Source organism: Chrysemys picta, chromosome 1, assembly GCF_011386835.1.
Source record: "Chrysemys picta bellii isolate R12L10 chromosome 1, ASM1138683v2, whole genome shotgun sequence".
Taxonomy (NCBI): domain Eukaryota; kingdom Metazoa; phylum Chordata; order Testudines; family Emydidae; genus Chrysemys; species Chrysemys picta.
This window is the reverse complement of record NC_088791.1, coordinates 174,562,968-174,590,644: the sequence shown is the minus strand read 5'-3', so window position 1 is coordinate 174,590,644 and position 27,677 is coordinate 174,562,968. Positions and strand designations below refer to the sequence as shown.

General features: G+C 40.8%; 1 protein-coding gene across 4 annotated transcripts in view; it reads right to left on the bottom strand.

Annotated features, from left to right (window-relative positions):
* The window catches only part of GBE1 (1,4-alpha-glucan branching enzyme 1), a 285,371-nt gene that overhangs the window by 169,940 nt on the left and 87,754 nt on the right, over positions 1-27,677 (bottom strand). The window contains exon 3 of one of the 4 annotated variants that reach the window (XM_065575460.1): positions 3,974-4,089. The exons of the other annotated variants lie outside the window; for them this stretch is intronic. Within the exon in view, the coding sequence (XP_065431532.1) occupies positions 3,974-4,089 (116 nt within the window). The remainder of the gene's footprint in view (positions 1-3,973; positions 4,090-27,677) is intronic. 4 annotated transcript variants of the gene reach the window in all.

The following is a 27,677-nucleotide window of genomic DNA, read 5'->3' as shown; positions in this document are numbered from 1 at the left end:
TCAGGATCAGGGCCCCATCTTCCCAGATTATACAAATGTAGCATGACATTCTTTTCTTAAACTCCTTCAAGCAAAGATTAAAGAAATGAGTGTTACAACCAAGTTTGGGTAGCTGGGACAAAGATAAAAGGAATAAGATCACATTGATTATAGACGTGAGTACATCTTAATAGTTCCATATCAAGATTTATTTATTTTTAAGATGAATACATATCAGTATTCCTCACCAATCCTCCACTTGCCCTCAATCTAGCTGCTAACTTTAAAACATACTAGCAGTTGTAGAATCAGGCCTTAAAGGACAGAGGTAAGTGTGCTCAGTGGTTTTGAAGATAACATGTAAAAAAGTTAAACTTGAAAGAATTTAATAAGCAGTAATTACAAGCAGAAAGTACATTTAAGAGTTTTATACAGTAAAAAATATTCAGTTACATTATTTAAACTCATGCATTATTAAGCCATAGCCATATCTTTGATTTGTATGCAGCTATTTCCTTCTCCCCTTCTCTTTTCTGCCCCCTATAAAAACAAAAGTTTCTTCAAAAGTTTCTTCACAACCTAATATTCCTACTTCTGCAGTGTGTTATAATTTATAACAATCTGTATTTGTTAGCACGGAGACGTTTTATTTTAGATATATCACAAAAGAATGTAAATTCTGAAGAAGCATTCTTCATGTATTTTATCCATCAGCTAATCTGTCTGGGTTTTTAAAGCTCACAGCTCTATGTGAAAATTGAGCATTTTTTTTAAATTAATTTTGTTGGCAGCTATCATGACATCAAACCAATTTTAGAGAGAACATATTAAAAGTTGTCTCCTTATTAAAGTGTGAACTTTAAAAAGAATATCTAGAGAAGTTGAGATATCAAATAAAGAGTAAACAAAGCAAAAATTGCATTTCTGACTGGATAATCCACTACTTCTAGGGTCACATGGTCACCTGCTACATGTTCCTAAGTGAAAATAAGCAATGTTGTGTGGAAGAGAGAGGAGAACAAAAGAAAATAGAGATTAAAAAGGAGATTTCCAAATAGAAAATTAGCATGTATTTTTTTTAGTGTTTGGAAGTTAGTGTTCATTATTTTTCTGATTTGTACTTTTTTAGAAAGCTGGCATTTACCCTCATCTGCTTATTTGGTTTCTGCTGTTCTGATTGGATATCGATAAAGTCCCAAACTACACTTACAATACATTCTCACATATTTCAATGACTGAAATCTTAGTTTACCTGGGAAACCTGAACATACTTCTGGAGGCAGATAGTTGTCTCTACGTATAGGTGCATTTTTAAAGTGGAAATGGTATGGAACTTCCTGTGGGATCAGCTAAATGCAGCTTCCTAATAATTTTTGGTAAAAAAAGTTGCTTTGTAAATAAATTCTGATTGGATATCCTGAGTTAAACACTTATGACTATGGCAAGTTTTCCTATATTTTTCTGTATTTAAATTAATTTTTTGGATGGCTTACAGGGACCTGGTGACCATTGATAGGCTATGTTTTTATCGCACTCTTAAGCAATAGAATACCAATTGACATTTATTAAATATTTTGGATTTTTTTCCTACATTTTCATATATATAAATAATTTTCTGTGTTGTACTTGAAATCAAAGTGTATATTATTTTTATTGCAAATATTTGCACTGTAAAAATGATAAACAAAAGAAATAGTATTTTTCAATTCAGCTCATAGAAGTACTGCAGCACAATCTTAGTCGCGAAAGCCCAACTTACAAATGTTGACTTTTTTTTTGGTTACATAACCACACTCAAAAACAAAACAATGTAAAACTTCAGAGCCTACAAGTCCATTCAGTCTTACTTCTTGTTCAGCCAATCGCTAAAGACAAACAAGTTTGTTTAAATTTATAGGAGATAATGCTGCCCTCTTCTTATTTACAATGTTAGCATAAAGTGAACAGGCATTTGCATGGCACTTTTGTAGCCAGCATTTTAAGGTATTTACATGCTGTATGCTAAACAGTTGTATGCCCCTTCATGCTTTGGCTACCATTCCAGAGGACATGCTTCCATGCTGATAATGCTCGTTAATTAAATGTGTGACTCAACTCCTTGGGGGAGAACCTGCTCTGTTTTACCCGCATTCTGCCATAAATTTCATGTTATAGCAGTCTTGGATAATGACTCAGCACATGTTGTTCGTTTTAAGAACACTTTCATTGCAGATATGACAAAACACACAGAAGGTACCAATGTGAGATTTCTAAAGATAGTTACAGCACTCCACCCAAGGTTTAAGAATCTGAAGTGCCTTCCAAAACCTAAGAGGGATGAGGTGTGGAGCATGATTTCAGAAGTCATAAAAGAGCAACACTCCTATGCAGAAGCTACAGAACCCAAACCACCAAAAAAGGAAATCAACCTTCTGCTGGTGGCATCTGACTCAGATAATGAAAATGAACATGTGTTGATCTGCACTGCTTTGGATTATTATTGAGCAGAACCCATCATCATAATGTACGCATGTTCCCTGGAGTGGCAGTTGAAGCATGAAGGGACATATGAATCTTTATCGCATCTGGCACATAAATATCTTGCGACGCCGACTACAACAGTGCCATGAGAACACCTGTTCTCACTCTCAGGTGACGTTGTAAACAAGAAGTGGGCAGCATTTTATCTCCTGCAAATGTAAACAAACTTGGTTGTCTGAGCGATTGGCTGAACAAGAAGTAGGACTGAGTGGACTTGCAGGGTCTAAAATTTTACATTTTTATTTTTGAACGCAGTTTTTATGATACATAATTCTACATTTTTAAGTTCAACTTTCACGATAAAGAGATTGCACAGTACTTCTATTACGTGAATTGCAAAATTCTATTTCTTTTGTTTTTTTACAGTGCAAATACTTGTAATAAAAATAAATATGAAGTGAGCAGTGTACACTTTGTATTCTGTGTTGTAATTGAAGATGCTGTATTTAAAAATGTAAAAAACATCCAAAAATATTTAAATAAATGGTGTTCTATTATTGACTAATCATGTGATTAATCACGATTAATTTGTTTAATTGCTTGACAGCCCATCTGTTTTCCCTTTTTGTTCTCCCAGTCTCTTCTTTTATCTTGTCTAATTTAGTTTACTTTATTGGTGTCAGGAAAATAGGTTTGCAAAGCCTGGTGTACACTTGTTACATCAAAAATATTTTACCTATTATTAATCCTTAAGTTAATTACCTAAAATATTTTCTATATACCAATACTTTTCTGGATAAAATCAATCTACAACCCAATTTGTGGGGAAAAAAAATATTTTTCTTCCTCTAAAGTGGTATCACTCAGGTATGTAGAACCCTTTCCTGTAGAACCATCAGGAATAAAACTTTGATACAATTTCATAGGGTGATCCAGAAGCTCTAATAACTGTAAAGTATTTCAAGTACTGGTGGTTAATAATATAGTTGTATGTTTTCTTCCATTGTCTTATGCCTCAGGGAGCCATTTATGAGGCTGAAAATAAAATGTGATCTGAGACCTCATACTATTTTACTTCCTGGATGATAGAAGTAAAGTGAAAAGACCAGATCTAGCATTCATTACTGCAGCCCCACAAATAGCTCCCTGAAGCAAAACAGTATGAGAAAGATATTCAGGTTACAGTGGAGACCTAACAGTTAAAGGAATTGTACAAAATATAAGCCAGAAAGTTGTTGAGTTTTTTTACGAGTTATAAGTCATTCTAATTTTTCTTTTTAACAAATTCAGAGTATATATTCCATTCTATTTTCAGCTTGTGACATCTTCTCAACCATATACTTGTCTATCCCTACACCACATAAACAAACCTCAATCTTATTGGATTTCAAAAATCCAAAACCACAAAATTAAAGCATTATATTACTCATTCAGGACAGTTTGTACAGGTAATACAAATTATAAAAAAAAATTAAAATGTCTTAATTTAAAATCTAAACTATACATTCAAAGTTGATGAGAAAAACTCTAGAACCTTTAATTTTGATCCATGGGGCACAGGAGATAATCCATCTTGTCCAGGTGGGATGAACAGCTCCCATTTCCCATAATCAATTTTCTTATATGGATGAGAAAATGGATTCCAGCCATCTGCAATAGAAGAAGAGTATTACTGAGATTCATTCTATTCAAATGTACTAAAATATGCATTTACTTTTATTGTCTGAAAGCAATCTTACTGAAAGTGGGTACTGAAAAACAAATTGTTTTATTTTACATTTGACACTACTGCATAACACTGGATTAGCTTCAATTAACAGAATTATTGGTTCCTAAGAGACCAGATTCCAATATTAACTCATCATTATAGTTAAAAAAGAGTTATATTCCTGCTTTAACTTAATTCTGACAAGGGAACTTTACCATCATACCTATTTTTCTACTGTCGTTAACTATTCAACACTTTAAAATCCACAACTAAATCTGTCCATAGAATATCAGGATTGGAAGGGACCTCAAGAGGTCATCTAGTCCAACCCTGTTAAGGAGAATCACTGCTCAAGACAAAATTACTTTTACTATAAAACATGATCTTGACCATAGCAGTCAAGCCAAATTTTGCCAGTTTAAACAAAAACTATCTGAAATTTAACATGTGCCCTTTGTGACACATTATACCTCAAAATAACACCCTGTACCCCATATTCACCACTTGCATATGGTCATGATGTATTTTGTACAAAGTATGCCTCGTGAGGTATCATTGGAAAAGTCATAATCTGTTGAACATTACTGTGCTGTTGAAATGTATGCATCATCATTGTATATGAAGTTATGAGATTTCGCTTTATGTTTGTTACTGAAACATGTTGAGAGCCTGGGAAATGCCCACAAACTAATTCCCTAGAAATAACAAAGAAACTAAACACAAGCATTCCATGTCAAGTCTCACTTATACAGAAGATGCAAGCAAGAATTTGTGATTCATATGAAGGACTAAGGGTGAAGCACACAAGTAATGAGGGCTGCCTAGCCTCAGAATAGAGCATGGATTTTTCCAGCATCTGAAGAGTATAAAATAAGGGACAGTGACATCATCAATCCACCTCTCCTCCCCCACCGATACTGAAGACAACAAGATAATTTGGGAGACAGAAACATTGAACTGGGGGGAGTGGTCCTAACTGGAAAACTTTCTAGTTAGCATAGACTGCTGTAGAATTTTGGGTAATAGAAACCGAATTGGCTTAGCCTGGTAAAGCTCAGGAAATAGCTTATTTTATTCTTTTTGTAACCAGTTCTGATCTTCTATGCCTATAATCGCTTAAAATCTCTCTGTGTAGTTAATAACCAATGTTTTATCTAAGCCAGTGCACTTTTGATTGAAGTTTGGAGAATGTACTCAGGTTACAAAGGCTAGTGCATATTCATACCCTTTGATGGAATGGTGAACTGGATGGAACTTTGATGGAATTAATGAGCTCACTCTGATAAAGGGGGTCTTGAGCAGTGCAAGATGCACATTTCTGGGGCGCAAGACTGGAACTAGCATGTCACCCTACGTGGAATTCAAGAGTGCTTGGTATAGCATTCTGGTAGTTTGTCTGGGGGTGACTTGCATAGAGGCTGGGGTGAGTGGGCAGAGTGGCAGCTCACATAGCAAAGCATGGTATAGTGCACAAAAGATTGGAGGGTTAAGGGGACAACAATCCAACAGCCCAGATTGTACCCTGAGGCATGTCACACATTTACAAAAAAATATTCCAAGAAAGCTGAGGGGGGGGGGGAAATCAGACAAGGATTTCCAGTTCAAGAATGGAATTATTTCTCACTCAGGATTTTTCCTACTTTTTTGGTTTATACCGAGAAAAAAGCTCAAGCATGAAACTATTAGTTTTGTGAACTCCAAAGAGGGTAAACACATGTGACTATCTGAGACATTTGGAAGGTTTAGTTATTTAAGGTAGCACATACTTACACACTAGAGATCTCTGAGGATTCTTAGAGTTCCACTGCCAGAGGGAAAGACCTACAAAGGCAAGCTGGTTTGGTGGATTGAGCAGAAGGCAGGAAAGCAACTCCTGAATTTCAATGCCCACATAGTAAGCCAGAGCAATCTTAATACTGCATTTATATAAACACCTTCCAGCTAAAGATCTCCGTTTTCACCCAGTTACTAATCATTGTGGTAGCATCCAGACGCTTCAAACCAGGATAAGGACTCTACTGTGCTAGGTAATGTATAAACTCACAGGTCAAATCAAAGAGCTGCTTTTATATTTACACACACACAGCTTTAAGCTCGTTTTCATCTACAACTTTGTACTAATTATTGCCATTTCAAGGAACTGTTTGCAAACAAACATTCACTATACATTGTTATGCATAAATCTGTTCAGATGTGCAGGCAAGTGCTCCAAAGTATTCTAACCAGAAAATATTGCCCAAAATATGATGATTAGAAAAATACAGATATGCAGATACCATTCAAGAAATGCAGTGTCCTAAAACTTCACAATTCAAATGAAGGATTTTCTCCTACCTCATTATAAGTCACTGGCCCCTCGCCTCTGCCCCTTCAAGTCCCCTCTATTATGCAAGGTCTTTCCAAAGAACGAGTTCCTTTTGAAACCAGTTAATTCTCTTTCTTGGATGTGGCCAGGAAGAGGAATAGGGAAAAGTTTATATTGTTAGATAAACTCCTTACAGGGACTGATGCTGCCTCTGTTATGCTCAGATCGCTCACTGTTGCTAAGGAACCAGGAAATAAGATCCACAGCTAGTCCCTAACATGACAAGGGATCACAAGGGGGAAAAAATTAAAAAAAATAATTATATCAACTGTTCAAGCCTTATTGACCAGTTTAGGAAGAGTCAATGAAGTTCACATTTTATTATTTGTAGTGCACTAGTACTTAACAGACCCAGTCATGGACTAGTACCCCCCATTATGTTAGGTACAGTACACATACAGAAAACAATCCCTGCCCTAACGACTTTTTCTGAGACAGGTGGAACACAAGGAAACCGTAGAATAATGTTGATCGGCATGACAGTCGGTGCTCTCAGCACAACAGCTGCCTAGCCATTGTCAAGTTTTTAGTAGCTGAGTTTTAAGGAGGGATTTGAAGGACGATAATGAGGTAGCTTGGCCAAGGTTTACAGGGAGCTGCTACCATGCATGAGAAACAATATGGGAGAAGGCTCAAAAGTGCTTGTATGAAAATTTAAACAAGTGGGTGATGAAGGCTGGCTTCATTGCTAGAGTGGAAGCAACATCTTGATAGGGAGGTTGTGAATGCCCTTCAAATAAGTGAGTGAAGATATTTCCAAGCTGTTCAGTGCCAAGTTCAAGGACGAGCCAACAAAATAGCAAGGAACCATAACATACATCAGCCTTAAAAATACAAATTTCTGTTTTCACTTTACCAAGGGTGCCTTTAAGAAGTCAACATCTACATCCGAGATACTGCCCTTCTTTTTTTGGAACAGAACAGAGAGTAAACATTGACTTTTATGGTGGCTAGCATATATCCCCATAAAGATGGGGTTTATAAAGTAAACATTAAATAACTGCATAACTTAAATTTCCCTATCTACAAGAGAATTAAAATTAAAACCGAGAATAGATTGATTGCAATGAGCAGAAAAGGAAAATCTGACTGGTTGGAACACCAGTAAATGCTTCATTCACAGCACTATGGAGGGGCAGGGGGGAGACACTGATTTTTCTAAAGAGGAATTTATTACAATCAGGACAAAACGTAATTGAGAAAACATCTTAAGTCAACCCCCTGTCTAGCCTAACCTCACTTCAAAAGGTTATACATCTCAGATTTTCAGAAATGTAGCTTAAATAAAATCTCTGCTCACCACATCCACCGTTCTGAACGGATGTGCTACTGATAGCTGCATTTGTGAACTGTCTAGAGTACAAAGTGAAAGGGACTACATTGCAGACAAACTTAACATTCAAGGCTGTCTGGCCAAAGGAAGAGTCAGGTGATGGCAACATATCTAGCTCTTATTGTCTCGTGGAGGAATGCAATAGCTATTCATGTCCAACAAATCTAATAAAACCAGATTCCCTCTGCAGATCAAGGCCTTTTCACATATGCTTTACTAGATCCTACAGTTTAAGGTTCTTTGCATCCCTTTGACTTAGAAGGCACTACAGATAGGAGTAATCACCAGGATAAGCCAAAAATCTTAATCATATAGCCCAATTCCCTTTAGAAAATAGCACCTATGTTTTCAGTATCCCCTTCAAAGAAACATTTCCATCGGAGGGTGTGGATAGAGGGTAAAGGGAATTGTATAAGCATGTAACACTGCTGTACTTGCTCGGAGTGCAGTGCCCCACATTCTCATCTTGATCATTTGGCAGCTGTCTACAGAGCTTAAGAAAGATCCTAACCACTATGTTTAAACCTAAAATGCTCCACATTTCATTCTTACATGGTTATTTTTAACAGGGGGGAAGGATATAGATTCTTACTATGTTTCCCTGAGTACAAATTGAGTTCACCTATTGCATAAATTATTTTCCAAACTTATGATAGTTTTGGGTTCCACTGCATTCAGAGTTATGCAACGCACAAGAATACCAAGTATAAAAATTAGATAAATAATCTAATCCTCAAAAGAAACATCCATTGCAAATACAGGTGATGGAATGAGTTGCAGTAACCCCATTGTTTCAACATTCCTTTTTAATCATCAATACGGGATGGAGAAGGAGCTCTCTTTAAATAAATGTTTTATTTTTTTCTTTAAAGACAACTGGAGCAATAGTAAGCATATTCTGATAGTCAATAGTTCATACCTAAACCAAAGTAATTCCATTGCTGTCTTATAAATGTGTTGGAACAGTTTCTAAATAGAAAAAAATGGCTTGTGGCTATGGCATGTGTTCCTTAAGGGTAGGTACACCGGATAATGAACAGGTCCAGCTGTCCACAACCATACTTTCTTTCATTATGCTAGATGGTTCTGAGACACCTATGCAGACACTCTTATTTCCCTCTATTGTAATGTGTTATAGCCATTTAAAAAAAGAAAACTACTTTACTATGTAATACCAGCAGTTTGTGGCATTCACCTGCATCACCACTGTAGGAGCATTTTCAGAGTCTCTCACTCATTTTGGAAAATCAGTCTGGTGCCAAGCTCGAATGAAGACAATGATGCACTGGAAATCAATACATGGATTTGTTAGTAGCATAGCAATGCTGTTTCGAGCTTCATTGGGATGCTTTCTGTGAAGGCAGTCTGTGTGGACTTAAGTCTCTGCTTAAAGCAAAGGAATACCAACATTCTAGGAGCAAATTTGGCAGGGGCTGGTTGAGCATACTTTAAACTAGATAAGGAAAAAGGATAACTTGAATTCAAGTAATCTGGTAGACAGTCCCCAATATAAAAATAAACGTAGAAACTGAATTCAGAAACAAGAGAAAAATACAGTATTAAATATACAATCATGTTTCACATACTCAAAAACCAGAAGTACAAGAAAAGTGTTACTATACAGACTGGTCTAGACTCAAGAACATAAATATGATAGGATTATTCTTGTAACTGGAATATCAGTGTAGAAAGATAATATTTATGGTTAAGACAAACAAGGTAGAGGATGTGACATATGACGGAGACATGGAATATCCAAAGACTATACATCAAATTCATAAGTGTCATATCTGTATGGCCTTGGGATTGTCTTCTGGAACTAAACTTGCTGCTGGAACTAAATCACAGGAGGGTAGTGATGAACGCAAATCCCTAGACCAGTAACACATCTGGAGAAGCATCAGCCTCCTGGGGAAAACTGCCCATTGTAGGTTGGCCTAGTTGAAGAAGCCAGGTAAACAAAGAACTGAGAATTGTATAAAATGATCATCACCCTGATGTGGGGCATAAGTCATTCTCTCTTCCCCCCCTCTCCCCCGAAACAGACACCAAATCATAGACTATCAGGGTTGGAAGTCCAACCCCCTGCTCAAAGCAGGACCAATCCCCAGACAGATTTTTGCCCCAGATCCCTAAATGGCCCCCTCAAGGATTGAACTCACAGCCCTGGGTGTAGCAGGCCAATGCTCAAACCACTGAGCTATCCCTCCCTCCCCACTGATCACTAATGTACACAGATGGTGTGTAAGAGACCTGAACTACTCTGTCCCTACCAGGGTCTGCAAGAGAAAAATGGATGGCTGCCTGATAAGCTAAGACCTGCATGTAAAGCTGGTCATTGCTTGCAGATCGGTTCTCTCTGTAATGCTTTTGTTCTAAATAAATACTTGGCTTTATGAAGGCTGGTTGGTCACTGGTTAACCCTGTTATAGCCCCTGAGGGAGAGCAGGATGACAAGTGCTGAACTGAACTCAGACTTGCTACAGTGCTCACAGTGAAATGCAGCCTAAATCCCAGGTCTGCACAGAGATTGCAGGTTCCATGTTCTGAAAAAGGTGATTGCTAGAGGCCTGAGACCCAGTGGGATAGCCTTAGAGAGGCTACGAAGGGGTGAGAGGTGCAATTACTTCAGGAATTATGACAGTGGCATGGCAGTATGTTGGGATGATTTAGTAAATGTCTATCTGTATCAAACTACAAACTCCCATTTTGTTTTGTGAGGCTCACCTGTGTCTTCCCTGTTGTCTTTTTGCCTTCATCTTGAATGAAATTCCAAAAGGAATTGACAAAAGGCAAACAGTGCAGGGCAATTAAAGGTCATTATCCTTGAATAACTTTACCCTGGCAATATATTGGGTATGCTAAAGAATGTGAGCAATCCTGCAAGAAATCAGCTTTTCCAAACTGGATTTCAGGAGGGAGCTAACCAACCACAGATCATCTGGTGGGGGGGCGGCTTGATTCCAATTGGCTCATACCTTAGTTCTCAGTTAGATTCCTAACTGAAGCCAGGTTTTAAATGTTTAGCTTCAGCTGTTCAAGTTTTGAAAACAAATTAGGGAAAATCCTCCTTCCTTTTCACTCCTTTCACAAACTCTAGCATTGTGGAAATGATTTTGATTGGATTAAACATGAAATGTTATCTTCAGGTAGAAACCAACAAAATGGAAATCGTAAGAAGCTGGAAATCTTAGCCATGTGTCAATTTGCTAAAGATATGGATGACTAAATAAGGTAGTAGCATTAAGTTGGAATGCAACATGGACTATTACAGTGGGAAAGCAAGCTGTTTGACCATTGGATTAACATACATACTTCTAGTGCTTTAAACTAACACAATTATTTGTTGTTAGAGCCAAACAACACAATTAAAATAGATAATATACAGCCAGCATAAAGCAAACTAAATTAGAGGTAAATTCAAAGTATTCTATTTCCCCAATTTTCAATTCTATAGGTTATGTTCAAAAGCTACATTTACACTACATTGTAATGAACTGGGCCTTTATTCTGAAATAGTGAATTCTAAAATAGTGATAGATTGCCAGTAGTCACCTAGTTGCTTAGCAATAAAATATGCAAATAAAATATTCAGTGTTATCGCATAGCTTTTAAAGGAAGCTATAATGTCAATATTGCCTCTAGTATCAGAATTCCAGCTAACTAATTGCCTCATACATTTAATTTAATTTACTCCGCTGCTAAAACCACGAATTGACAAATCTTATTGTTTTTGGATCTACATTTAATATTTTTGGATGTACATTTAATATTTTAAGTGTATTTTCAGATGAACAATGGAGCACCATTAGGGAATACCACAAGGTCTAATATCTAGATCTCAAAATGTTGAGGGAATAAAAGAAAATTCAGGCTTATATTAAGGGTGGTGTTTCACATATTACTACTGCTTGATTTTAGCATTTTCAGTAGGAAACAATAAAAAGTTATAAAAGAGAACCAAAAAGGGCTCAGAGCAGTGTCTACAGAATCATCTATCTTGGGCCAAAATGATATAACATATCAGAAAAGTTCTTTATTGTTTAAAAAAACTACATGGGGTACAAAATAATGTACCCAGAGGATTTCAGTATAGCAGTGGGGGGGTAGATGTACATGCATGCTACATACATGTATGTAGCAATTAAAGCATGCATATACTTAGCCTAGTGTGTCAGTTAAAGTCAGTCTTTTCATTCAGACTCTCATAACTCGAGCTTTAGGTGGAAGTTCTCCAGGGTGTGTCTATATTTTCCAACATGATTTTTCTTTTTAAATATTTGGATCAAAAAGCACTCAGCCATTTTTTGAACAGGAGGAAAGCAGAAACTACATACTTTTCCTATAACAAAAAATTATTCAAGTATCTGTACCTAAAGAATCTCTCTACAGCCAAAATAGCAGTGGCTAAGGCTTGGTCTACACTACCCCCCCTAATTCGAACTAAGGTACGCAACTTCAGCTACGTGAATAACGTAGCTGAAGTTCGAAGTACCTTATTTCGAATTAGTTCAAACTTACCTTGGTCCACACTCGGCAGGCAGGCTCCCCCGTCGACTCCGCGGTACTCCTCTCGGCGAGCTGGAGTACCGCAGTCGACGGCGAGCACTTCCGGGTTCGACTTATCGCGTCCAGACTAGACGCGATAAGTCGAACCCAGAAGTTCGATTTCCAGCCGTCGAACTTGCCGGTAAGTGTAGCCAAGGCCTGAAAGATTTGGCGAGGAAATACCCCTTACTACAGAACAGTAGCTAGCCGTATTCCTGGAGAAATGGATTTTATTTTGACTGCTATCCACATCAGAAAAATTACTAGATATGTGCAGTAGGGTTCCCTCCCCCTTCATTAAGTTCTTAAAGCACACAACTACATATCACTTATTTGTGTGTGTGAAACTACATATCATTCATGAATTACTGCCAACAAGTCAAGAACCCTTTTTAAATGGTCAAGAGAAACACAGGAATAAGTTTAAGGGAGGTTTTCATGCTGCTGTCAAGTTGTCCCCTTGGCTTAGGAGAGTTTAAACAGGGCTGCGAGCCAGGAAGTCCTCTGCTCTGTTCATACCTCTTTCACTTACTGGCCTCAGTTCTCTGCCCTTCAAAGTAGGTTTTGTGAATTCTCACATCACCCTTCCAGGAACTGAGCAAGGACTACTACCCCCATTTTCCAGATTAGGTACTATAATAGAACCCAGCCCTTTGTAAAACTCCAGTATTTCAGTCATCGACTAGAGCAGAGTGCTTCTTTGGAAATAAATTTTCTATCTGTGGGTTTAATTATGCCGTCAGTAAAATGGGGCAATTCAAGCATATCTATCTTTGTCCAATACTTTAAAGCTATGTAATTGCATAAGCACATTTTACCAATAGGAACACAGACCAATTGACTGATTTACCAGAGCACAACTATGGGGTAGGGCATTAGACCTTGGGCTGTGAGCTAAAAGATGCATGAGTTAAAACATGTTTCACAATTTTACATGCAAACTTGGACAATTTGCAACCTCCCCTTTCCACCTCTATGAAAGAGATATTAATATTCACCTACCTATCCCCCAGTGGGCTAGAAGGATTAATTAAGAAATCATTGTATAGTTCTTAGAAGAGATTCATCATTCTATCATATAGAGTTGTATCACAAACTTACTTGTTTTAGCCTGAAGGATAACCACTAAATACATTTTTAATCCACCTAGAGAGTTATTCAAGCAAAAGAGAAGTGGGCTTGGGTTAAAACAAACACACAGTATCACATTCCAAAGGAAGATAGATAGCTAAGGACATCGAAGAAAAGAGAAGTTAGTCTTGAGGGTTCCATGGGAAAGTGACACCTTTGTCCTGAACAAGGGAGTGAAGAATTAATTTTGCAGTGTTGTAGACAGAGATGCATACTGTATCTTAAAGTTATCTTTGTACAAGTAGGTGGGTATTTATTTTTGCTATCTTATTTGGATTATTGTTAATAAATGTGGATCCAACTAAGGTAGAATTGATATATAGCTGAGAAAATCACTGGCTGGATATCCGGGGGATGGGGGGAAAGAGGGGAGAAAGAGAGTAAATAACTAAAGACAGCAGAAATAGGACAGATGTCCAGACAGCCGCAGGCCAGGAAGAAGATCCTACTTTGTTACAGTACCTATGCCTTATGAAGAACAGGAGAATATAAGGTCCTTAAATCAAACATTGCTACAGAAGAATCCATTCCTGGATAACATTTCAGTTTAATATTCTGCGAGACAAATTGAAAGACAGTCCACTGTACTTAAATAGTCAAAAACATTAACCTGCAATGTGTTTTTCAATTTCAAAGTGAAAGTTACTTAAATTCCATATTTCTTTGAAAACTTTTTTTTGTATAAAATCTCTTTTTCTACTGGTTCAGTTAAAGGTCTCTTTATGGAATAGAGATTTTATGAAGAATTCATATTAAAAGCAACTCCTGAATTCAAGTAAAATACAGCATACCCATAAATTTAGTTTGAGATTTTAACCTGTTTGAAACTTAAAGAAAGGTTAAAGCTATCCATTTTTAATTAAATATATCTAGAGCAACTTAATTCTAAATCTTAGGGTTTTGCAACCCAATTTCTCATAAGAATATTATTAAAACTCATCTGCATTGAATGACACTCTTCCATTCCTCTAGGCTTCCTGACTGCATTCTTTCTCTTGGGAATGAATACTTTACTATGTCTGATGATGAATAAGAAATATAGGACAAATGACGCACTTTTTCATTTAAAAGACTACAAGGAAATTCACTTTGGACTCCTTACTGCCGTGTTTCATTAAAATCTAGATACAGCTATTCTAAGATATTAGTTCTAAATCTCAGCTTCATTTGATAAAAAGTGATACATGAAATACTTTAAGGTAAATTAGAGTTTTCAGAAAAAACACTACAATTTTTAAGCTGTCATACTATTTCATTATGCATGAGCATTTTTCTTCCTTTAAAATATTTCAATTCTTAAATTACCACTCCTCCCACACCAAAAAAAAAAAAAAAGACATTAACAGTAACTTTTGAAAAGTTACTCATTTAACTCAGTACTTGCAACATACTTTGGTGTATGTTTAAAATGATCATTTTCTTCCACTCTTGTCCTCTTTTAAAAAAAAGAAAAACAAAAAAAGACAACTTATCTAAGGTGATGTCAACACTGGCATGCATACTGAACTACTGGATCGTATACATGCTCACACATGCTTCCCACTCACGTGCCAAAAGTCCACATAGGCTGTTCTGGATAAGGGTGCAACACTGTGTACATGCATTTACCTGCATCCACACTGCTGCTATTATGCACTGTTAGCACTACCATTTCAGGGGCAGTAGCCCAGGTTCTGGGAATCACAGGCAGACACTTGGGGAACCACTTTGTTTGTTGCTGGTACTGTTCCCTGCCTTTACACTTTTGCCAACTCTGGAAAAAGGGAATTCAATTGCAAGCTCAGTAGCTGCAGAATGGCTATGGAGTTCACATTTGGAAGAATGAGAGTTTGTTGGTCTCGTTATGCACCCATTTGGATGCCAACGTGGCACCACTCACATAATCATCACCTACTGAGCATTCAATAGGGTAATTGAATTTGTGAGCATTTGTGAGGATAAAATGCAAGTGCTTCTGCCCTCAGTGGACAAGTTCAGTTTACAAACTCTGTACCGGAAGCCACATCCCACCTACATACACATTGGTCCTAGTTGCCAGCAGGCAAGGGAAACCAAGGGTGCCCCACATCTTGGAATAGCAGGAAGGAAGAGGATGCTTTCTGTCTGTACTGAAGGACACGTTCACAGCCTGTACAGCTGCTGGAAATGCAGGAGGCAACATACGTACATACTTGTGAGTCCACATAGCTTTGTGAGGGTTTTGTTCCTTCAACTGGCAGTCATTAGCTATTAGTTCCTATGACATTCCAAACAAATCACAGAATATCTCCACTGGGTTATCACCTTGGGTTCGGTTTGTGCTGTGGCAGATGAGTTGTAATGTGGTCACTGTGCAATGTTTTTTGTCTTCTCTGTTCACACATTTTTACAAACTTCTTATTGGAAGCACTCAATCTCTCTTAACGACCTTATCAACATTTGCTTGGGAGCAGGGTGGTTGTGGTGGTATCCAGCGTGTCTATTTTTTTAAATTGTTTATTACCAGTGGTACTAACTGCACTTAGTCCCTGTTATAAAGCACTAAACCCTACCATAGCAAGGAAGGGCCACAGACAAACCAAGGAAATTATAACACATAATAAAAGTTTGAGATGGAATGTGTAACTTAAATATTTTTAAAAAGAAATGTCAACAACAAATCTTTACAAAGTTAAGTGACAGAACACCACCCAAATGTTAATGGCTCTGCACCCATCTACTTGCCCCCCTCCTGACAAGGGTGGGGGTAGAGGGATGGGGGTGGAACAAATGAGAGGAGAAATGACCAAGGGGAAACTGGGAATGTCTCTTGTGAGGTGTTTGGGAGGCAATTACTTAGCAGGTTTTGATACTCCTGCAGATTCATTGTTTCCCACCTGGTCACTCAATGGGGTCCCCTAAATAGGTTTCAAGTGCCAGTGGAGGGTGAGATCCCAATAGTCCTGCAGGCTCCATGTTCTCTTCTCAGTCTCTTGCAGGGGGAATCCTTGAAACAAGATCTTCTGGCTAAGGAGCACCTTGGGCATCAGCCAGAGGAGGAGGAGTAGTGCAGGGTGGCAGCGTTTGTTGATCATCAACTGATTCTGGGGCCTTGGCAGCAGAGAGACCCTGAACTTATTCAGCCACCTGGTCAGTCAGCCAGCCAGCCTCTCCATTAGGAAATGTTCTCACTCCCTATGATGTGCCTTTTGCTCCATTAAATTGTTCAATAGTGTCTTCTCCTGCTGAAAAGCCCACTCCTTCCCTGACCTGAGGGATTCAAACTACTCATGGTTCCTCCTGTCCAGTCCTACGAGCTGCTTCCAAAGTCCTGTCTGTCTCTGGGTGCTTCTCCAGCCCTCCCGGCAGCGTGGTTTCCCTCTTGGGGCTGAAGGTTCTGCCAATTCAAAGACAAGGGTACTATTACATTTCCTTTCCCCCCTTTTGAAGAAGCTAAGAATTCCCAGCACATAACATAAAACTTTGCTCTAGAAGGCCACACTTGGATACTTCTCAGTATCCCAAGAATGCAACTGTTAGACTACCCTTGTTTCTCAAACAGCTTTTGCAGCCCACGAGGAAGGAGCAGAGGCTAATAGTGGTAGAAAAACTGTAAATGTAGTTTTTACACGTTTTAAATGTTCAAAGTCTCTCAGAGTTGGAAGGGGGGGAGGGAGAGAGTGGAGGGATAGTTCCTTCCAGGGCCTATGTTACCAGTTTGTAATTTCTTCTTTGAAAGCTGGCCAACAACTAGAAAACATGGTGGTTTTCAAGGTACCAGAAAGGAAAAGAGAAGGGGCTTTCTAGTCCTGTGCAGGGCTATGGCTATCTATGCCATAGAGATGTTTCTGCTAATGGTCACCACTCTACATATTACTGAATCATGGAGTTTGGTCAGCTGTGAAGCTGGACCAAGCAGATTTGCACTGCGATTGAATCACAAGGCCAGCAGGACTACATCAGAAGTTTGCTGACATATTTGCAGGTAGAGCTCTGCAAATCTGTTGATATCTGCTTTATATCCTAGGATATCTGTAGATCATGTTTGTGGATCACAGATGGATATGAATCCAAATGTTATATCTAGAGCCCTGCAAATCTGCAGATACCCACGGACTGTGTTTGCGGATCGGATGTGGATACAAATTTCGTAACCGCACAGGATTCTACTGGGAGACAGCTGGATATTGACTATTCTCAGCTTGCATACAGAATTTCCATACAAAGAGAGCTATGAAACTTGAACACCAACTTCCCTACCCCAGCATCACCAGATAATTCTGTCTCTAAGACAGACTAACAATGGTGAAATGGACAAGAAAAGAAAGATACCACACAACTTTATTTTATTCCCTGAAGTTTCAGTTCAGCACCACAAGCCCCTTTCACTGCATAAGGACATTGAACGGTGTTCATCCAATCACCAGACAAGATACTTCTCCCATGTCATCTTCCAAGGGAGAAAGAACTGCTGTGACTAACATTTCCTCAGACAACCAAAGTGTTCTACATGTGTTTTGTTCCCTTCCCAACCTTAACCCAACTCCACATCCCATCCTGACCCCTCCCCCATTTTAAGGGGATGTTAAAATCGGAGAGAGGAAGGAGGGAAGAAAGCACTGGAACTGGGTAATCTTCCAAGGGACAAAAGACAGCTGTTACTAACTATAGACAAACAACTATACAAGTTTTCTACAACTGCCCCATCCCGAAATAGCCCCCTGCCTGCCTATCCCTAATCTGCAACCCTACCTGCCTGACTGCTAGGCAAGAAGTGTGCAGACTCAGAGGCCCAATGATTTTTCCTTAATAAAATATTTAAGAAATAGCTTTATCCACATGCATAATAGCAGTTCACTAGAAATGGATAAATCATTGATTTATAACCATGTTTTGCTTGGGAACCATTTTGGAGTGGAGATGTGAGGGGGAAAGGTGGAGGAGTTCAAAAAGGGAATGGAGCATGACAATACCGTATCTTCAGCCCTGCAGTTCAAACTGAGAAGACATGGCAATGCATAGTATATTGTCCAGGGAGGAAATGTCAGTACACAGTACTTCAAATACCCTGGTTCTTAAAATCAGGAAATTAGCACCAAAGTAAGAGGGACTATTGGTGGGGAGGGTGAGGGTCCATTGTAACTTACCAGCCTTAGGTTCTGGTTCCTGCCACGGCTTGGGGCTCTGCTTGGGTTCATCAGGGGGGCTTCCTCAACCAGCTCCTCCTGGTAGAGGTGCATGATCACATACTCCTTGTTTTCTGGGACTTCCTCCACATTCCCGCTGTCTCCTCCCCTGGCCCTCATAAACATCACATCAGACAATGAGGCCAGAGAAGCTGAAGAAGAGATTATTAGCTACTTCATGTTCTGTAGAGGAAACCCTTGACAACACCCAGTCAAGCTCCTCATAGAAGGGTGTGTATGACTTGAACAGTCGCTCCAGGAGTGCTAGTCTTTGGCCTTCCTGTACAGAAGCTTCAAGTGCTTGATGTGGTCCCAGCTCTTGTCAGAATCCTCTCATAGCCCTTCTTCTCCAGCCTCCATGAAATTTCCCAGCATAGGTGAACATTCCTGATACTCCAGGAGAAGTTGTGGAGAACAGTGTACTGGGACCAAACACATCAGCACCTAAATGTGGTCAGCAGGCCAGGTGGCTGCTCTCATAGCAGGATATACATTCACCTGGATTGATCTAAAGAGTGCAGCAGAAAGCTGTTCAAATGTGGCCAGTGCAGCTCGCTACTAGCAATGAAAATGGAGCAGGGGGAGGAGATGGGGCAGACAAGGACCTTTACAGATTGGTAAAGGTCCAGAAAAGTGTTCAATGCATTCTCAGAATGGGGGTGGAGATCTATTGAAATCTGAAACCTGGTACAGACCCCTTATCCCCATCTACACTACACATGGGTGTGGGATCATGCCATAGAGGAGGTGTGTACTTACCCACACCCCTCCAGCATTCTAGCTTACTTACCCTCTACTCTCCTTTAGAGGATGCTTCTGGGGGTTAGGTGTGGACTACAGGGGGCTTATGGAACAACCCGATACATGGGCAGTTGTATATAGTCACTAGTGTAGATGCATCCTCAGAGACTTTAATAAAACTCACTATTTTAAGAATTTAGATATACAACTCCTTAGCACCTATGAGTAAAAAAAAAAAAAAAAAAAAAAAAAAAAAAACACACACCCGAGATTTAAAGTTCAGCTATTTTAAATTGTTCCTGGCCCAAATGCCTTGGAAATAGTTTTGGTAGCTGGCATTAGCTAGGCCTATCAGTAGATAAGCCATATTTATAATTTATCATTTGGTACTAGCATTATTCCAGCAAGAAGGAAGCTGACACATTTGATTGCCACATTGAAAGCTAAGTACTGTACTGCCCTATTTCATACCCATCCATTCTGGTAGAAACACAAGCAATGTTTGAACAAAAGCTAGTTGTTCCCCTCCCTCCCCCCATCAGTTGGGTTATTCTGACCAAATGGGAGCATGACAGAATGCAGTGTTACTCTACTCTTCCACTTTTCAATTTTACATGGAATACCTTTAAGCACTAGACAGAAGAGGTGGTTACTTACCTGTAACAGGAGGTTCTTTGAGACACGTGGTCCCTATTTAGATTCCAAAGGTGGGTGCACATGCGCACCGTGCGCCGGAGCGGAAAGGTTTTCCTAGCAGTGTCCATTGACCTGCATGTGTGTCGTGCATCCCCCCTGTATTCGCAGCCAAGGCTATAATAGGCCATATGGGTCGATGCCACTCCAGTATCCCTCTTACTGCTGATTAGTTTAGCCCACAGCAGAGGGGAAGGAGGACCAGTATTAGAATCCAAATAGGGACCACACATCTCGAAGAAACTCCAGTTACAGATAAGTAACCTCCTCCTCCTCTTCGAGTGATGGTTCCCATGTGGATTCCAAACACGAGTGAGTAGCTAGCAGTGATCAGCATGGAGGTGAGTGCGACGAAGTATAGTCTGTAGTATGGCATGGCCTACAGCTGCATCTGCAGCCGCAGTTGAGGCGATGTTGTACAGAGACATGATCATGTGTATGGACCGGCACATTGCTGCACAACAGATGTCATGCCATGAGATGTCCACGAGGCAGGTTGATGTAGCTGCGTGCGCTCGCATAGTGTGCGCCATGACTCCATCAAGTGGAGGTACATTGGTACATATGTAACATTTGTGAATGCACCTGGAGACCCATTTGGAGTTTTGTTGGGAGGAGAGGGCTTGTCCCTTGCATCGATCAGCAATGACTAGAAAGAGTCTTGGTAATGCCTGAGAAGCATGGGTACGCTGGAGGTAAATGCCAGTGCATGGCTGTCATTGAGGGAGTGTAGTGCTCTCTCCATGTGGGATGCATGGAGTTTGGGATAGAAGACAGAGGTGGATGCACTGATTAAGGTGGAATTCCAACACTACCTTAGGTATGAAATTTGGGTGAAGCCACAAGGAAACCTTATCCTTGTGGAAGACTGTGTAAGTAAGGGGAGTCTGCTGTCATGGCTGCCAGTTTGCTGACCCATCTAGCCAAGGTGATGGCCACTAAGAAAATCACCTTCATGGAGCAATAAGAAAGAACACTTTGCCAGGGGCTCGAAAGGGGGCTTTGTGAAGGAGGAGAGAATGAGATTAAGGTCCCATCAGAGCGTGGGCTTGAGGACTGGTGGGAAGGTATTGAGTAGACCCTTTAGGAAACAGATGGTAGGGTGTAGGTTGTAGGGTGTGTGAACACTGAAGCATCATCCATTGAGAGAGAAAGGCACTGGGTGCTTCCAGGAGGACGTGAAGAAGTATGGCGCTGAAGGCCAAGCCTGACATTTTGAATTCAAGAAGGTAGTCGAGAACAATAAGTATGGCTATTGTCCCCAGTGGGTGTTGATGTCTGTAGGGCCATGAGGTAATCACTTCCACTTCACCTGGTAGCAGGCTCTGGCAGATTCCCTCCTGTTTGTGTAAGGATGTGTCTCGCCGGGGCAGAGAATGCCTTGTCTATCCTTGAACCCCATCCAAAAGCCAAGTTGTGAAGTGAAGTGAAGTCCCAATCTTGCATGAGGAGATCCAGTTGTGTGCAAAGGCGGAGAGGTGTGAAAGCAGAGAGTCACAGGAGGTCCATGAAACAATACTGATGGGGCCAGAATGGGGCTACGCATATTACTGTAGCTCAGTCCCAGCTAATTTTGTGTAGGACTTGTGGGAGAAGAATGGCGAAAGGTGTAACGTAGGTCTCCCGTCTAGGGGAGAAGGACGTTGCCCAGTGAGTCCTCCCCTCTGGAGCAAAAAAAAAAAAAAAAAAATTGACAGTTTGTGATTCTCGTGGGTCACGAAGAGGTCCTAGGCACAGCACTGTGCAATTCCCACTCATTGTTCATGTAGAGAGTCCTGCTAAATGCATCTGCCAGGTAGTTTTGGTGCCCAGGAGGTACGTAGCCTGGAGTAGGACTTGATGTACCAGTTCTAAAGGTAGATGGATTCAGAAGAGAGGGAGGGAGACTTGGTGCTGCCATCCTTATTGACGTAAGCTACCGCTGCAATGTTTCTGGAGAGCAGTTGAACGTGACTGGAACGATGGGAGGGAGGAACACCTGCCACGCGAAATGGACTGCCCTCAACTCCACAACGCTGATATGCGTCTTGGCCTCTCCTGTCGACCAGACGCCCTGGGCTGTGTGATGGTCTAAGCGGGCTCCCCAACTTGCAAGAGAGGCATCTGTGGTGATGGTGGATTGTGGGATAGGAGATATAAAGGGAGTACCCGACCATGACCTTGGAAGGGTCAATACACCACGTGAAGGAGGCCAGAACCTTTTAGGAAGCAGGATTCTGCTGTCCAGTCTCTGTGTGGTCTTTAGATTGAAAGAAGTCACATCTGTAAGCAACACAGGTGGAGCTGGGCATGTGGTGTCACTGAGGCGCAGAATGCCATATGTCCAAGGAGAAAGAGTGAGCAGCGGATGGTGGTACTGGGTTGCGGTGTAGGTCTGCAATTATGGAATTCAGTATGGAGAAGCGTTCCTTCAGGAGGTAGACTCATGGAGTGATAGAGTCTAACCTCACCTGGATCGATCGGTCTTCAGCTGTCGGTAAGACTGCGCCGATCACAACACGTCCGCCATTCTTCTCGCATTCTTGCCTTTCTTCTCCACGTTCGTCCGAAACATTTTACAATGTCATCTTCCCATCTTCTTGGAGGCTGACCAGGTGGTCTTTTCTGTTTGCACGGGTACCAATCAGTAATGATTGCGGTCCACCTAGTGTCCGTGAACCGTGCTATCTGCTTTCCACAACAATATCTTTCACACCACTGTGTTATCTAATCGTTTCATTTGGGATACGATCCAGAAGGGAAATTCCTAACATAGCTCGTTCCATTGCCTTTTCAGCTACTGACAGCCGCTGTTCTTCTCTCTTTGTTAGCGCCCACGTTTCACTGCCATAGAGCATTGCTGGCAGCACTGTTGAATTGAAGATATTTGTACATGTGGTCTTGTCGATTTTTCCTTTGAGGATGTCCTTGATGGAATTAAAACGCACACTACCCTGCCTGAATCCTTCGCGAGAGTTCTCCGTTCATGTCTTGGCGCATATTAACTTCTTGACCCAAATATATGTACTGTTCCACTTCTTCAATTTCTTCTCCTGTTACCATTATTCGGGCTTTTCGTAAGATGTTTGAGTGCATGTATTTTGTTTTGCAATGGTTCATTTTCAGACCGACCTGACTGCTTTTCTTGTCGAGTCTTCGTAGCATGCTCTGCAGTTGGTTGGTGCTTTCGGCAATTAGTACGATGTCATCCGCGAATCTGAGATGAGAATCATTCTCCATTTATATTAACACCACTCCTCCAATTGATCTTGTTCATAACCATTTCAAGGCAGGTGGTAAATAGTTTCGGTGAAATCGTATCTCCTTGCTTTACGCCTTTCTCTATTGGGATGCGGAGGGGAGTTTCGAGGAGAGTAATGTCTGTTGTACATCCAGTATTCACTTCCTTCAACAAACTGATGTACTGCATGTTAATGCCCTGCGAGCGCCTTTAATATTGCGTTGAACTTGAGGCTATCGAAGGCCTTTTCATAGTCGACGAAAGCAACGCCCAGCGGGAATTTGTATTCCCTCCCTCTTTCTAGGAGCTGGCTAAAGGTAAATATATGGTCTATCGTGCTGAAATTTCTTCGAAACCCTGCCTGCTCTCTTGGCTGTTGTTCATCCAGACTCTGCGAGAGTCGGTTCATTATCACCTTTGTAAAGAGTTTATAGATATGACAGAGCAGGCATATAGGGCGATAGTTCTTAAGATTTTCTCGATCCCCTTCTTGTACAGCAAGATGGTAGTCGACTCCTTCCACCTCGATGGTATTTTTCCTTCTTCAAGATATCGACTGAAGCTTAAAGCGAGGGCCTTCCAAAGTTTTTTGCTTCCTGCGGAAATCATTTCTGACGTTATTCCATCTTTGCCTGGAGCTTTTCCCTTCATCTGGTGTAGTGAACTTTGGACTTCGCTAACGATTATTGGGGGGATGCGTTCTTCTGACTCTTGGAGCATTGGGAGAGGGATGTTGATTCTTGATTTGAACAATTCTGTATAGAAGTCCTTGCAGACCTCCTCCATCCCCGCTCTGTCAATTACGGTCTCTCCATCCTTGTTCTTCAATGCTGTTACGCACAATCTATACTGTGCCAATTCCCGCTTGCATGTCCTGAGGCTCTTGCGTGATTCAGCTGTTTTAAGGAGCTTTTCTTTCCAGAAGTTCTCAAAGTCGTCCTTCAGTTTTTGCTGTATGAGCTTGCACAGAATGGAGTACTCAAAGTTGTTATCCGAGCTCCTTTTCATATTTCTCCCCTTCTCTGACAATCTTTTCGTTTCGCTCAAGATTCTTCCCTTTGCCTTCTGCATCTTTTCAATTTCACCTGTTTTTTATGCAACGTCTCAGCTTATCAGCAAAGATACTATAGTCTTCATCACACTTTTCCGTCTGGCTCCAGTCAAACCCAGAAATAGCTTTCTACAGCTTTACTTCATCTAATGTCTTTGGGCGCTGTTTCCTGTTTGCCATCTGTAAAGCTTTCTTTTCCACTACTTCGTTGAAAATCAACTTCGCTCTAAGCAGGCGATGGTCACTGCTGGTGTTGAAGGCCTGCACCACAGAGAGGTCTTGAATGATGCACTTTTTATTGACTAAAATATAGTCAATTTCATTCTTACTCTTCGCGTTTGGCACGATCCATGTCCACCTTTTTGCAATCTTCTTTTTGTACCAGGTGTTCGCCATGTAGAGTTCTTTCATTTCTGCCATCGTTACCAGCCTCTCTCCTCTTTCATTTCTTTCGCCGCTGCCGTATCTCCCTATGAACTTTTCGCCAGCTTTCCCTCGCCAGACCTTAGCGTTGAAATCTCCCATCGTGACAGTATAAGCGGACTTTTGCGTGAGGGCTCTTTCGAGCTCTTGGTAGAATTCTTGCACTTCTTCGTCCTTACTTGCACTTGTGGGAGTGTAGGCCTGGATGACCTTGAGGATAGCTTTTGACTCCATCTGAAGATGCAGCACACCAATACGTGATATTAGCTGGCATAATATGACTTACTGACTATAAATCCGACTCCTCCAATGTTTCTAGCGCCATCTCCCTTGCTGAGCCTCAAAGTGCTTCCATCCTTCCAGTTGACTTCTAACTCCTTCTTTCGTCGGGTTTCGCAGATACCAAGGATATTGCATCTTATCCTTTTCTTCTCCTCCATCAGATGGTTTAACATTTCCTCTCTCACCAGTGACCTACAATTGTAAGTACACACAGCGAGCATTGTCCTTTTCCATTTTGGCCTAGCAACTGACATTTTTTAGCAACCTTTTGTCGCTCAATTTCCACTCCACCACCGAAGAACGGTTTGATGACATGCAGGGAACTAAGACCCATTTACTCATGTTATTTTAGCCGTTAAAGTTAAGCCATCCCATTGGCTAGGCGGGCAGGCATACGTACCTCCTCAAGCTTAGCTAGCCTTCAACCTCTAAGGAGAAAGAAAAGTGCTCTTTGCTCTGATAGAGCAATCCCCCTCCTTGGATCAGATAGTCCGACACCTTTGTAGCATGGTTAGGTCTACCAGGGCATAAGCCCCGCTAATGTAGTTATCAGATGGCCAGGATCACCACTGCACCACGATGAGGTGCTGAGGTAGGATTTTGCAGCGGGGAGTCTAACCATGCCCCAATAAAGTAGATTGTCTGGGTAGGTACAAGCACCGACTTCTCCTTGTTAATGAAAATACTGAGATATGTGAGGAGAGCATGAAGAGCTAAGACAGCTGAGATGAGGCCTTGTCAGGACAGCACAACAAGGAGCCAGTTGTCCAGGTAGGGGAACATGGAGTAGCATGTGTGCTGCTATAGCAGTAAAGATTGTTGTGAAGACTCACAGTGCTGTTGCTATGCCAAAGGGAAGGACTCTTAATTGGTAATGGTGGTGTCCCACCCCGAATTGGAGAAATTTCTGGTGGGCCGGGTGAATGTCAATGTGGAAATAAGTCTCCTTCATATTGAGAGCTGCGAACCAGCACCTGGGTGAGGGAGGGTATAACACTGCTCTACAGCCAAAATGCTTCTGAAATAAATGTAGTCAAACTTTACTAATTCTGGGTCACTGAGAACGAAAATGATGCTTAAAATTGTCGATTGGCTCTAGTTTTCAAGATATGCTATTGGGTCAGTATATACGACCCTTGACTTGGGAATGGCGGAGTTATAAAGGGAAGGGATCTCAATTTAAACCAGAAATGACTAAAATACATCTTTGACTGGATCTATGAATAAATCTATGACTGGGTTTGGACAGTACTTGCTTTTTAGGCAAAACAATGAATGATGCAATCTGAAGCTCGTATTGCGTCATATATGATATGAATTGCATCATGTTATTCCTAGAAGTCATGGATGATGCAATCATAATGAAGCTTACATCACTCTGCTGAACAAATTGCCCCATATCAGCTCTAGAAATCATACAGTGTTGTGCTCTCTTATTTGTCAGTGTTTGATTTTGCAAAGGGACACATTTCTGTTTAGCCAACGTGAGCAGAGATGCCTCGTACTTGTGTGAACAGTGCAGATAACTTCTGCTATGTTTGTGGTGAAGTGACTTTTGCATCACAAAAGTGCAGTATAACCACTATGGTTAAGAAAGCCTATCGCCTTTATTTTGGCTGCAAAATTGGAGATCAGGACAAGAGATGGGCCCCACACATACGCTGCAACACTTGTGCAACAAATCTTCGCCAATGGTTGAACAGGAAAAGGAAATCTATGCCTTTTGCAGTGCCAATGATTTGGAGAGAGCCAACAGATCATACCACCAATTGTTACTTCTGCATGGTGCCTCCAGTTGGGAAAAGTGTGTCAAAGAAGAAAAAGTGGACTGTGCATTATCCAAACATTCCATCAGCTATATGCCCAGTACCCCACGGAGAAGAACTGCCAGTTCCTGATGCACCAAATCATGCTCACTTGAGTCAGACGAGGATGAGGAAGAGGATGAAACTTCTGGTCCTGAACCATCAATGTCACAGGACCCACATTTTCTCCCATCCTCCTCCTCTGAACCACACCTCATAACACAAGGTGAACTGAATGACCTTGTCAGGGATTTGGAACTACCAAAGAGTAAGACACAGCTGTTGGGCTCCAGACTACAGCAGTGGAATCTCCTGGCAGGTGATGTTAGGGTTTCCATGTTCCGTGAACGTCAAAAGTATCTTGTCCCATTCTTCTTCATGGAAGGTGATCTTGTAGCCTGCAACAACATCAATGGTGTGATGGCAGCCCTCAACATCGTTCACGATCCAGATGAGTGGAGACTGTTCATTGATTCATCAAAGACGAGTCTTAAAGCTGTTTTACTGCATAATGGCAATGTTTTGCCATCAATTCCAGTTGGTCATGCAGTCCATATGAAGGAAACCTATGACAACATGAAACAACTTTTGAGGTGCATAAACTATGACCAATATCAGTGGCAGCTTTGTGGCGATTTGAAGGTTGTTGCTCTCTTGCTTGGTCTGCAGACTGGATACACAAAGTACTGCTGTTTTCTCTGCGAATGGGATAGTCGTGCAAGAGATTCCCACTACATCAAGAAAGATTGGCCACTCCGACAGTCATTGGAGCCTGGGAGGAAAAGTGTTCAGCA